This window comes from Clytia hemisphaerica, unplaced genomic scaffold (genome assembly GCF_902728285.1).
Source record: "Clytia hemisphaerica strain Z4C2 unplaced genomic scaffold, Clytia hemisphaerica genome assembly, whole genome shotgun sequence".
NCBI classification, from domain to species: domain Eukaryota; kingdom Metazoa; phylum Cnidaria; class Hydrozoa; order Leptothecata; family Clytiidae; genus Clytia; species Clytia hemisphaerica.
This window is the reverse complement of record NW_027103553.1, coordinates 783,670-796,380: the sequence shown is the minus strand read 5'-3', so window position 1 is coordinate 796,380 and position 12,711 is coordinate 783,670. Positions and strand designations below refer to the sequence as shown.

Below are 12,711 nucleotides of genomic sequence, written 5' to 3'. Positions count from 1 at the left end.
TTCCTAAGATACTTTCCTAGATTTTGACATTTGCCCTTTTGCTTTGACAACCCATACTTACCAGTAGATTATAAGTACACATCATTTTGACATCGTTATTGGAATCATTGTTGGATGTGCCTCTAAAATCACAATAAAAAGTTGCCATCTTTTAAAGTGACTTTTCGGCGTTCAATGTATTTCAAATTTTTTTGCATTGAAATGAGGAAAGACAGTTATTAAATTTGGTCAATTGGATTTTTAGTTCAAAAGATTGACTTCCTGAAAATATTATTTTATGAAAATTTGATTTGTCGAGGCTGTTTAGCTATTTCATAAATTAATATTCATTTGACAAAAATTAAGATCAAATTAATAATGGTCTGACTTTTAAACTTCCTTTCTGAGTTAATTCAAATGCAAAGGACTTCAGGTAATTTGAATGGCATAAAAAAGTTTTCACCGGCTATAACTCCATGTTAAATAAAGTACCTGTAATCAAGTAGTCTTCTTAGAAGTTCGCTGATCGATCGAATCGATTTGATTCCTTCATCATGAAAATGAGGCTCAGTCCCTTCACGGAATTTGTTCGTCATTCTAAAAAGTTAGAAGCTATTATGCTGAGGAAGCCTTTTTATAGGTGAAGTAGTTCCTATACTCTGTAGAGAGAAGCCAGTTGTACAAAAAATCAGAGGATTATCATCTCTGGCGATATAACTTAAGTTTCTAGCGGAGGGAGGGACTCTATTAATGTTTGGCAGTGTTTTGCAGTATAATGTTCGTAGTGTTTTGTAGTACATGTTTTGTAGTGTACCCTGTGTTTATGTTTCAATAAAGAAAACAACAAGCTACATGCTGAATGGACCTACCTGAAGATTGATGTAATAAGACAATTGAAAAATGAGAACAATAGTATGAAAATGCAGAATAATACGAGAACAACTCGAGAAATTCATGGAATCCGGCGATTCTCGGCTGTTCTAGCGATTTTTAGAAAGTTCCTGTACCAAAATCAGTTTCATTGAAAATTGAACCATGCTTAATCGTGGACATTCTTATAAATGATGTTTTTGTTTGAAAAAAAACAAAGACATGAAACGAAAAAATCCAATGAAAATCTGCAAAAACGAAAATTTCCGGCTTTTTTGGCCGAAAAAAACATTTTCTAAAAAATCGAACTCGGTCATGTTTTGAGCATTGCGAATACACATCATTCTGCAAAAAATCAGAGAAAAATAAGGATGAAAATTCGAGAAAATGTCAAAAAAACTGGTTTTTCCGGCATATTTCCGGCATTTTCGGCCGGAAAAAAATGTTTTATCGAAAATCGGGCCCCGTCACATTTTAGGTATTGTCATTTTGCATCAGTGTGCAAAATTTCATAAAAAAATATAAAGTACAGCTCGAGAAATTCAAGAAATACTGTCTTTCCGGCGAAAATAGGTTGTTCCGGCGATTTTTAAATAGTTCCGGCTTCAAAAATCAATTTTATTGAAAATTGAAACATGCTTGATGGTGGGCATTGCTATTAATAATGTTTTTGAATGAAAAAACAACCAGTTATAAGGAAAAAGTTCAATGAAAATCCAGAAAAACGGCGATTTCCGGCATATTTCCGGCATTTTCGGCCGGAAAAATTTTTTTCTCAAAAATCGGACTCAACCATGTTTTGGGCATTGTTAATACGCATCTTTGAGCAAAAAATCAGAAAAAACTAATGATAAAATCTCGAGAAAGTGCCAAAAAACCAGTTTTTCCGGGATATTTCCGGCATTTTCGACCGGAAAAATTTTTTTTCCGAAAATCGGGCTCCGTCACATTTTGGGCATCGCCATTTTGCATCATTGTGCAAAAAATCAGAAAAAACTAATGAGCCAATCCCGAGAAAAGCTGGCAACAGACGAACGAACGGACGAACGGACGAACGGACATGGGTTAATTTAAAGGACCTCCACCGGGGTACCCGGAGGTAGGTCCAAAAATCAGAGGAACGTTTCATACAAAAACCACTCTGATCTTTTTTGTAATGAAAATCCCCTCTATACTCCAGTCAATAGGAAGAGCCTGAAAACAAATCTAGAAGAATATTTTGACTTTTTTTATCGCATGGAGAAATGCTTACATATCAGTGAAGAGTTCTTCATATTCTAAGTCTCCTTTGTTGTCCTTCATCAAGCGTTCTAATTGTTCCATCAGTTCACTTTCCACCTAAAAAAATGTATTTTGTTTAGTTATTGTTCTTTCTAGAGAAGTAGACCCAAAGCTTAACGCCTACTTTTCCTATCTCGATATGGAGCTCAGCGATCGGATACATGTTTTTTTTTATAAGAACAAACTGTTAAAAACAAGTTAAGAACATCTTAAGACTTTGTAGACCCTAGAACACCCAATTTATTAGGAAAATGGAAAAAAATACTCAATAAGAGTAAGAACATTTGATGAATATTTTTAGGCTTAAAACTCAAAAAGTTATATACTCAAAAATTTTGGATGTTCTTATAAAAAAATGTGTAGGATGAATCGTGGTAAACAAGACACCCGCTACCCGTTGTTATTTCATGTTTACAATGGAAAAAAACTATCATTCCAAAAAGATTACACGTTTTTTATAAGAAAAAACTATATAAGAACATAAGGCTTCGATGACCAAAATGCTAAGAACAAGTTAAGAACATTTTAAAGCTTGAAGGAGTCGAAAACACTCGGTTTTTTAGGAAAGTGGGTAAAAGTGGTAATAAAATGGAGAAAATAAGAACATATTAAGGACATTTTAAGTCTTAAAATGTTAAGAGCATCCGAAGGCTTCAAAAATTTTGGATGTTCTTATAAAAAAACGTGTACCTTTTTGAAGTCATGGTTCTCGTGGTATTCCACTTTCATCATGTCATAAAAGATTGGGATGGTGGCTCGTCGAAGATCTGGAAAGAAACATAACATGTCAGGAAGTTGTTGGCGAAAAACATTTGACAGACTTCTTCCAGAATCCATCATGTGTTAAACTCAATGATAATAAGAGAACCAAGAAATTGATTTCTACTACTTACATGCTTACATGAAATCTACAAAAACTTGTTTTCCGTAATCAAGAAAAGAAAGATCTCATTACCACCTTGTAGTATGCATAAAGGAATAACGAAAAATATCATTCATTAGCGAACCGACTTAAAAATCTAATCAAATATTTGCTTGACGAAATGCTTGAATCTCAAAGGAGTACTCATTTGCATAGAAATAGCATGACAACATGAGAAAGTACATTTAAACACTCACCAAGGTCAGGCACCAGCGTCATCTCAAGGAAAGGTCCAATCAGTGTAGGAATGAAAAACTTCTTTCTTGGACCTAGAGAAAAAGAGTTCAATATGGTTCAAAATTAAAAATCGAAGTTGAATCATAACCCTCCATAAAATGGAAATCATACTCTCAAAATAAGAATTTCTGTTTTCGCTGGTATATATCTTACTGTTTAAAGTTGTTTGCTATTAAAATATAAAGGTCGAAGCAAGCGTTCACATTAAATGAAAAAACATTGATAAAAACTGCTTACCTAGAATTTCCCACATGTTCAGGATTTCAAATCCCATAACTCGTCGCATATCGCCATATCTGGGCAAAATAAGTAAAAATGAAACGCTTTGATGTTATGTGATGAGGTATTAAGTGCGGAAAATTGTTCCGGTAATTCTATTTATGAGCGATATTAGCGTAGTCCAATTTTGGTCCGACATCTGCCAAAAGTGGTAATCTTACTACACTAAAAGTTTTCGACAGCCTAAATAATTCATAAAATTTGGCAATTAAACTTGCTCAGTGGCGTAGATACTTACTTTTCAAGAGTTTTGGTTCGCTTGGCCTGTTGAAATTGTTCAGATTGAAGTGCTGGTTGCGTAAGAAATAAGACGGCCAATTGGAAATAACTTTCCCATAGCTAAAAAATACAGTATTCTTAACTTTGACAAATACTATGGAAATATTGCAAACTTAACTAATCGAATTAATTGTCATTTATATAAGGAGAGAGAAAGGATGTGATAGGAACAAAGTTTCACATAAAAATAACCAATTCTGTCGAAATCATAGTCAGTGTCTCAAAGGCATCAAAAAAGAGTGAAATAATATGTAAAGCTTTTGAAAGACGGAAAACTTTCGTACAACATACGAAATATACATACCGTTTGGTCGAAATATTCGTGTTGAAGAAAATAATCAGTGAATGCTTTTGAGAAGTATTGGACAGCTGTCAGAATAACACTAAAAGAAGGAAAGAGAGAAAAATAATTGAGTAAAACCTTCTTTAACCTGCATCAGAGAAATGAACCAAACAGTCTCTGGTGCCCTAGTGGGTGTTGAAAACCCAGTTGGGTATGTAATACTTTAGATTCACTGGGAAAAAAATAATTTCTAAAACTCGAGATGATTGACTACAGTTCTGAATGTTATTTTCTTATCAGTTACAATTATTCTCTAAGTTCTAAATTCCACTCTTGTCAGGCTAGTACTTACTTGTTACCAACAGTACGTAGCACAAACCAATCTTTTGGGAATGTGTCTATCGTTAGTAATTCTTTGAATGCTACTATCAACTTCTTCAAAAAGTCCTACAAATTGAAAACAAAAACGTTGATTGAAGATTACAAGAATTTCCATTTGTAGGCATCTTTTCTCTCTCCAAAAAATTATTTCCTTCAGATCGGTAAGATTCGTAAGAATCGTTTAGTTGTGGAGATTGATAGAAGGATCACAGAAAATCAAGATTACAAGGTAACTGTGTCCAACCCACAGATATCTTATATAAAACGCAAGATAGAGCTACTCCGTCCCTATTTGAATCAAATTAATCCGCCATCTTTGATTTGACCATAGTTCGGTGCCGGCAATTTGATCGATTAAGCCTATATTTCGCCTCGTCGCTTCGCACCATTCAGGTTTTTTTGCTTGATTGAACGAATTGCCGGCATCGAACTGTGACCTATTTTCAGTAAAGATGGCGCGTTATTTTGCTTTACCTGCCGTTGCTTGTTAAATACAGAGTAGCTCTATCTAGTCACACGGGGGGGGGGGGTCGGTAGTAAAATCTCAGACATATATGAGTAGTAAAAGGATTTTTACGAATTTTTACATACCACCACCCAAGACAGTTAGGTGTTATCTTCAAGCAAATCTCGAGCAAGCTGCCTGCTCCTAACTGGCATAAATTTCACCCACGAAACAAACACTATCAAAAAAACTATACGCAGGTCCAAGCGCGAAATATTTGAAAACTAGCTATCAATGTATTATTAAATCATCCTGCACATATTATTTCTTATAAAAATGGCTGATCGTGGGTGAAAATGACGTCACACGGAATCGGTCTTTACAAAGGATATTTTAACAAGACATACACTTTTGGGATGTGGATGATAAAATGTATTGACTTACTCTCAAATCATGTTTATCTCCATACACCTCCATATATTCTTTATAAAGCGGTCTCTGATCGGAATCCATCAATTTCAAGATACCGAGCAAGCAGGCCACACTCAAACCCTGGAACAAGAATATAATTTACAGTAGACTTCCATTTATTCGGAGTAAGGCGACAATCAAGTCATTTCCAACCCCCGCGGAGCTAAATGTTAGGAAAATCCCCTCAGTTAATCAAAGTTGGGGTTTTGTAGAAAAAAAAATTTATGCCACAACTTTTTAGTTAAAATGACTTATATACACAATTCAAGCGCAGTCTTTGACATAGGCCACCGACGACGCATTTAGTTGAGCTTAGTTCATCGTCTGCTGTTGAAGACATACAGCCTCCTAAATATTGTACAGTGAACAAAGATTCGCAAAGGCAAAGAGTAGATTGGTTTTTTTCAAAACAAATATTTTGAGTCACCAAAAATGATTGACTTTGTAAACTCGTGAAATATAGGAAGAACAAGAATCAAATTACCGTTGTAGGACCTCTCCGGTCAATAGTTAACAAAACATTGAGTTCGATGCCCAATACTTTATTGGCTAACAGCGACACATCTTCTGTAACGCTGTCCTGTGAAATGGAACAACAAAACGAATTATAGACTGGATTCTTCTACAACAAACCGTTGGTACCATATTTCTTATTTATCAACATTCGAAATCAAACATAATTATGGGGGGGGTAAGATGAATACCATGAGAGCCGTTTTGCAAAAGTGATCTGTAAAAATCAGATCTGATACAATATTTAGATGATTTCTTAGCAGGATAAACAGAAGTAATGCGGGATTGGGCTCTTCCAGAAAATGTCCGTACATGGGGGTGGAGGATATATTGTCCGGGGGGGGGTAGCGAAAAATCATCAAAATTTACCTTTTTCGGGGGGGTAAATTTGCTCTGTCCGGGGGTAAAACCCGTTGTCCGGGGGAGGGGCCAAAAGTTACTTTGTCCAGGGGTAAATCACTGAAAATTGTTATATCCTCCGCCCCCCATATACAATTTTTTTCTGGAAAAGCCCATTTCATAAAAAGAATCAAAGAACAAAGTTGTTGAAAAGAATCAAAGAACAAAGTTGTTGAAAAGAATTACCAAATGTTGGAGAGCAGTGGTCACTTCACCGAGTAATTCTAGACAGAGAGCCAACTCTTGTTTTCGCTCCATAAATTGAGCTAGCAAATCGACGATAACATGCATTATGACGATGCGACTGTCTATTAATGAAAAATAATATACAATTGAATGACATTTTTTGCTTCATGTACGCAAAAAAAATTACTATTCTAAAAATAGGCTCAACGAATATCTGAAGGACTAACGTATCAGGTACCAAGCCTCGAATATAATGGTTCAAAAAGTATATTCAATCGTATAGTATAATTTACCTTTTTGCACGAAGAGTTTGCTTTCAACAATATTACGTAAACACTGCAGCCGTTGAGCATGCACGTATGCATTTGAACTTTTCTGCACTGCACCAAGAATGTTTGTCACGTGAGCACTATGGAGAAAAAGAGAAGAAACAAGCAACATGCTGAATGGACCTACCTGATGATGAAAGCTAGATAATAGGGCAATAAGGAGAAGAATGAAAACAATCAGTCAGACGATATAACGTTTTGCAAAAATGCATAACACATTAAATCTTATCATTGATTGTTGATGGGGGAAGAGGGAAGAGGAGTAGGGAAAATAGAAATAGAAAGTTCCAGTTGGTAATCAGTTTAATTGCTTATTGGTGGGCATTGTTATCAATAATGTTTTTGAATGAAAAAACAAAAAAATAAGGAAAAGGTTAAATGAAAATCTGCAAAAACGGCGATTACCGGCAGCCGGAAAAAATTTTTTCTCAAAAAACAAACTCGGTCATGTTTTGAGTATTGCGAATACGCATCTTTCTGCAAAAAATCAGAAAAAACTAAGAACGAATATTCGAGAAAATGTCAACAAACCAGGGGGGGGGGGGGTCGGTACTAAAATCTCAGACATCATGACATTTAGTGACGTGGTGGTACTGCAAAAAAGCTCAAAAATAATTTTAGTACCATGTGTACTAAAATACCAAAAAGGGTGGTCCCTTAAAGAAATTTTTGAAAAATCTTAGTATTTTGTTCTAAAATCAGCCAAAATGGAGCATTTTTTTAACAATTTTGGAAAAAAATTGATTTTTTTTTTCAAAAATTCTCGAAAAAATCTTCAGAAATCTTTCAGAATTTTTCCAATTTTTTAAATATTTTTTAAAAATATTTTTATGTACAGTTCAGCACAGTTTAGTAATAAAATTATATTATTTTGCAGATTGATGCACTAAATTCGACTAGGTTTGTAACAATGACCCAATTTTGGTAAATTTAAAGCCGTAAAAGGGCAAAAAATGGGTGGTATCTATGTTAAATTGCTCAAAATAATTTTAGTACATGTGTACTAAAATAACATTTTCGAAAAATAGGTGGGGGTATGTCAAAAATTAGCGAAAATCCTTTTAGTACTCATGTATGTCTTACATTTTAGTACTGACCCCCCCTGAACAAACTGGTTTTTCCGGCATATTTCCGGCATTTTCAGCCGGAAAAAAATGTTTTTCGAAAATCAGGCTCAGTCACATTTTAGGTATTGTCATCTTGCATCAGTGTGCAAAATTTCATAAAAAAATATAAAGTACAGCTCGAGAAATTCAAGAAATACCATCTTTCCGGCGGAAATTGGTTGTTCCGGCGATTTTTGAATAGTTCCGGCTTCAAAAATCAATTTTTTTGAAAATTGAAACATGCTTGATGGTGGGCATTGCTATTAATAATGTTTTTGAATGAAAAAACAACCAATTACAAGAAAGAATCCAATGAAAATCCGGAAAAACGGCGATTTCCGGCATATTAGACCGGAAAAAAATTTTTCTCAAAAATTGGACTCGGCCATGTTTTGGGCATTGTTAATACGCATCTTTGAGCAAAAAATCAGAAAAAACTAATGATAAAATCTCGAGAAAATGCCAAAAAAATAGTTTTTTCGGCATATTCCCGGTATTTTCGGCCGGGAAAATTTTTTTTTCGAAAATCGGGCTCCGTCACATTTTGGGCATTGCTATTTTGCATCTTTGTGCCAAAAATCAGAAAAAACTAATGAGCCAATCTTGAGAAAAGCTGGCAACAGACGAACGAACGGACGGACATGGGTTAATTTAAAGGACCTCCACCGGGGTACCCGGAGGTAGGTCCAAAAAAGATGTATGTATGCATAAGACGGAGTTACATTTCCTGTTTCCTAACTGAAGCAACCTTTTGCGCTTTTGAATAACTCATGATTCATTTACTTTTGGGAGGAGGCTAGAACAAATACTTTTGAAGTTTAAAGCCTGTTAAAATAGAATAGTCAACTTTTCCTAGGCAAGAGGTAATAAATCTTAAAATTTTTGGACTGCATTGTTAACAACGGATATACTCTGACAATTTTCTTTATGTGACACCTTTCGACTAATCTACCAATTCGTACCTATATTCTTGCGCAGATAACACGGCGAGAGCATCATCGCATATTTCTGGTAGTTTCTTGAGCAAATCACCCTGAAAAAATAAACAAAATAACAAAATACAATTTCAAAGAAAGGACCGATAAAGACTAACAGTAACACAAAATCAATCCAAATGAAACTTTTGAATTAAGCATGCACACAAGTGGAGCATTTTGAAGATACAAGTATATTAGGTTCCATGAACTATTGAGAAACAACCACTGACCTTTATATATCACTGGACCAAGCTATATCCGCCATCTTTGATGGAAGTTTTTTGAAAGTTGGTACCCGCGAAGAAGCCATTGTAGTGTTTGAAACTTTGCCTAACGACAAACGGCGCTACATCATTGGTGTACAAGCGAAACTAGATCTAGCGCTCTCTCCGCGGGTATCAATTAAAAAAATACTCCGATCTTAATATTTTGCTTGGCCGGCATTGAGTAACATAATCCAGGGATATATAAAGGTCAGTGGAAACAACTCACCTTTATTTCATTGAGAGCGTCACCAGGAGCTGCTACCAATTTGACCATACAATTGAAGATCTGATCCAAAAGTTCTTTTACTTCCATCAAAACAACAATGTTCTGTGTGGCACTGTAAAATACCGAAGAAATTTTCACTCTCCTACTAGTCGTTTTAAAAAAGAGTGCAAAATACCCACGCAATTTTTCATTTTACGTGAACTCTGTAGTTATTTTATCATAAGTTATTCGATTGTTTTCACGGAGTTTACGGTCGGTTTATTCAGCTATTGATAAGCTGAACGAATCACGGAAGCAACTCTGAGAATCCCAGATTTATGGTGGTGAATCAATGTGATAAATGAAAAGTTGTCATTATCATTAGAATTTCAAACAAACCTGAAGTTGAGTTGGTATGAGCGAATGATCATTTTGAAAATGTATGTCAAACTCTAAAAAAAGAATAGAAATTTTTAGAATAATGCAACTTGATATCAAAGCCATAGATTTTTCTAGCGATCAACATAATACTGGAGAGTTAATTTTTACTGCCATTCTATTGGTTACATTCAAGTGTTACGTCACTTCTAATCAATAGAATGGCTTCATTTTGTTTTGGAGCGAAACGGAACCGTCACGTGCGAACATGGTCTTAGTTAGCTAATTCTACAAAATGGTCACTGCAACGTTGATACGAAAGATGTTTATTGAAGCTTACTTTTACAGCATAGGCAAGATTGGTTCTGTTCTTTTGTTTGTGATGGTGTTGTAACATCAAACAGAGGTTGTTTGCTAGTGAGCTGAAATGGGAAAAATGACAATTTCATTTGATATACCTCACTTTTAACGATTTAATCAGACCATCCTTATTTCGCTAATGTTCCTCTCCAACTCAAGTCATACAGAAAATGTTTGTCGATACATTCTTTCGATTCTTCGAGAAATGAAAAGGACTAGTCTCGTTTCCAAGCTAATTCAATCATATTCCTGATAAAATGAATAGCTTTACAAAAAGCAACATAGGAGGTGTCACTAACCGATAAGCCAGAGCAGCACTAAAGTGTTCATCGATGTAGGAATTGAGAGTGGATTTGAAAGGGTTGTATTTCGGTTCTTCAACAATCTTCGTGATCGAAACCTGTTTCAGTAAAAAGTGTAAAACATGAGGAAAAAATGATTATACAGTTGGTTCTCCATAACTGGACTCCATAACACGCACCAGGGACTAAAATTCATTTAAGGTGTGGAAAATTCGAAGTATAGAGAATTGTTTATAAGGGACTTGTTACCTGAAAGAGCCAGAAAACCTGTTTGACATTTGAGTTATAAGGCCTCTATTGTACACTTAGTTCAGTGTTTCGTAATTAGATTATCCACTAAAAGACGAAATACAATTCAAAAACCAAACTAGTAATTCTTGGAGGATAAGCATCTTAAATGTCATTTCCAAATCAAACAACCAACTTACCACAGCTTCGAAGACTTTGAAGCCAATGTCCCCTTGAAGTTCTGATAAAATCTTGAACAATGCATCAAATACATCCTGAAGGAACTGAACAGAGAGACAGGAAAATTAAAGTCCTCGGAATTAAATAAATAACTGAGGGGAATGACTAATATAGGCACTTAACGAAGTATAATTACCCTAATTACCCAGTCACCTTTTAATTTATCATCAATAATCATTACCCTTCAAGAAATTTTATGTTCATTCTTGATTAAAGAGATTTGAAAAAGACTCGTAATCTTTTTAAATTTTTTATTCAAGATTGCTCCACAAAACGGTCTATTTTCGGAACCACAAGTGAAAATAAACCAAATGTGTTCTAGTATCATCATATTCCTGCCATTACAAAGAGCGTGTTGTATGAGCCGAGAGAAGGTTAGCATCTCCCTCGATAAGGACGAGAACAGATCTTTGAGTCTGTCAACCACAACACACATGGTTAAGGCTGTGTCACTTACTTCGTGACATCTAACCAAATTTAAGATGAGAGGAGGGAAATTGACACGGGAAGCTAATATTCATGGTATATGAGATTAACGAGGACTAGAGATCCTCTAATAAAAACCGGCAGGTTATGTAGAAGCATTAATTGGAGAATGCAAGGATGGCTGCAATGTTAAAATAGAAAAGCAGAGGTTTAAATCAACTAAGCATCTACGACAATACAATTTTTCAATGAAATTAGGGAAACCGTAAGCGAAGAGGAAGTAAAGTTTTTTCAGAAGCAATCGTTAAGCAAAGGAAGTAGACTACAAAGTATAAAAGACCACAATGAATGAATACAGGATTTTAATTTTAATGAGAAGATCGACTATTAAGTAAGCATAAAATCCCGGCATGTCTTTCAAGATGACTACGCGTAATCTATATTTAAAACACAAAGAAAGAGCAACACAAGGTTAAAATTAACATTTGAATAACTAGAACAGTTATTAGAGACATTTAAAGGTTTTTGTTTTTAAATAAAAGTGATATCGTTTGCTTATTCATCACTTTTAATTCACAAGCTTTTTCACATTGGATTGACACGGATGTGGAGCAAGATTAGTCAGAAAAAGGAGAAGAACAACATTTTTTTTGCTTATATCAGCATAATAGGCAGACACTGTCCTGATATGAAATATGTGTCTGATATGAAACGGAAACATTTATTAGAAGTGAGACTTCATAAATAAGTTCCGAATATTGCGAATATTATATTACAGATATTGTATTGATGGTATTTTAAAAGAAAGAAGAAGGATTTTTCACATTTTTGAGAAAATACGAGAACATAATATTTGGAGCTCGACATAGCACCTGCAGTTTTTCCAAACCAAGGGAGCTCGATTTTCTAATAAGTGAATTGAAGTTTCACATCAGATCTAACAAAATTAACACGTCTTTTTATACCTTTCATTATTATATCTATCAAAGAAAAATATTAGAATCGTTCTGAGATTTTTTTTCAACTAGCTTTTTTTTAATTGAAAAACACTGAACAATTATATTATCAAAGACGACTTGCTATTAAATGATGTACCTTGTCAATACTATTTTGATAGTTGGAAAAGAAGCAAGTATCTGTCAAGCTGGGCAAAGCCATAAACAACTCGGCTAGTCTTTTGTACAGTGTATTTTTTTATAATGACTGGAAATTGTGAGGGATGAAGGAATTGTGGTAGATGGAATTTTTGATAACAGAAATGCGCAAAAAAGAGAAAGTTTTCTGAGAAAACTGAAAAAAATACAAATACAAAAAAAATGAAATTATTTTTAAAATTCCACACCGGTAATATTAAATTTCTTTGAGAATA

The 12,711-nt window shown here is 34.6% G+C and overlaps 1 protein-coding gene and 1 non-coding gene across 3 annotated transcripts in view; one reads left to right on the top strand and one right to left on the bottom strand.

The window, feature by feature from the left end:
* LOC136800381 (dedicator of cytokinesis protein 3-like) overlaps positions 1 to 12,711 on the bottom strand; it is a 65,379-nt gene that overhangs the window by 19,503 nt on the left and 33,165 nt on the right. For both annotated transcript variants that reach the window (XM_067057023.1, XM_067057024.1), the window contains 19 exons: positions 10,877 to 10,960; positions 10,446 to 10,546; positions 10,127 to 10,208; positions 9,808 to 9,860; positions 9,430 to 9,541; positions 8,923 to 8,993; positions 6,819 to 6,934; positions 6,526 to 6,647; positions 5,912 to 6,007; positions 5,401 to 5,508; positions 4,483 to 4,577; positions 4,152 to 4,230; positions 3,807 to 3,907; positions 3,527 to 3,585; positions 3,250 to 3,321; positions 2,821 to 2,897; positions 2,102 to 2,187; positions 472 to 576; positions 62 to 122 (listed from right to left, as the gene is read on the bottom strand). In XM_067057023.1, the coding sequence (XP_066913124.1) occupies positions 62 to 122; positions 472 to 576; positions 2,102 to 2,187; positions 2,821 to 2,897; positions 3,250 to 3,321; positions 3,527 to 3,585; positions 3,807 to 3,907; positions 4,152 to 4,230; positions 4,483 to 4,577; positions 5,401 to 5,508; positions 5,912 to 6,007; positions 6,526 to 6,647; positions 6,819 to 6,934; positions 8,923 to 8,993; positions 9,430 to 9,541; positions 9,808 to 9,860; positions 10,127 to 10,208; positions 10,446 to 10,546; positions 10,877 to 10,960 (1,680 nt within the window). The remainder of the gene's footprint in view (positions 1 to 61; positions 123 to 471; positions 577 to 2,101; positions 2,188 to 2,820; positions 2,898 to 3,249; positions 3,322 to 3,526; positions 3,586 to 3,806; positions 3,908 to 4,151; positions 4,231 to 4,482; positions 4,578 to 5,400; positions 5,509 to 5,911; positions 6,008 to 6,525; positions 6,648 to 6,818; positions 6,935 to 8,922; positions 8,994 to 9,429; positions 9,542 to 9,807; positions 9,861 to 10,126; positions 10,209 to 10,445; positions 10,547 to 10,876; positions 10,961 to 12,711) is intronic.
* Positions 11,269 to 11,397, top strand: LOC136800421 (U6atac minor spliceosomal RNA). Its single transcript, XR_010845705.1, has one exon. It is a non-coding gene; the product is annotated as a U6atac minor spliceosomal RNA (small nuclear RNA).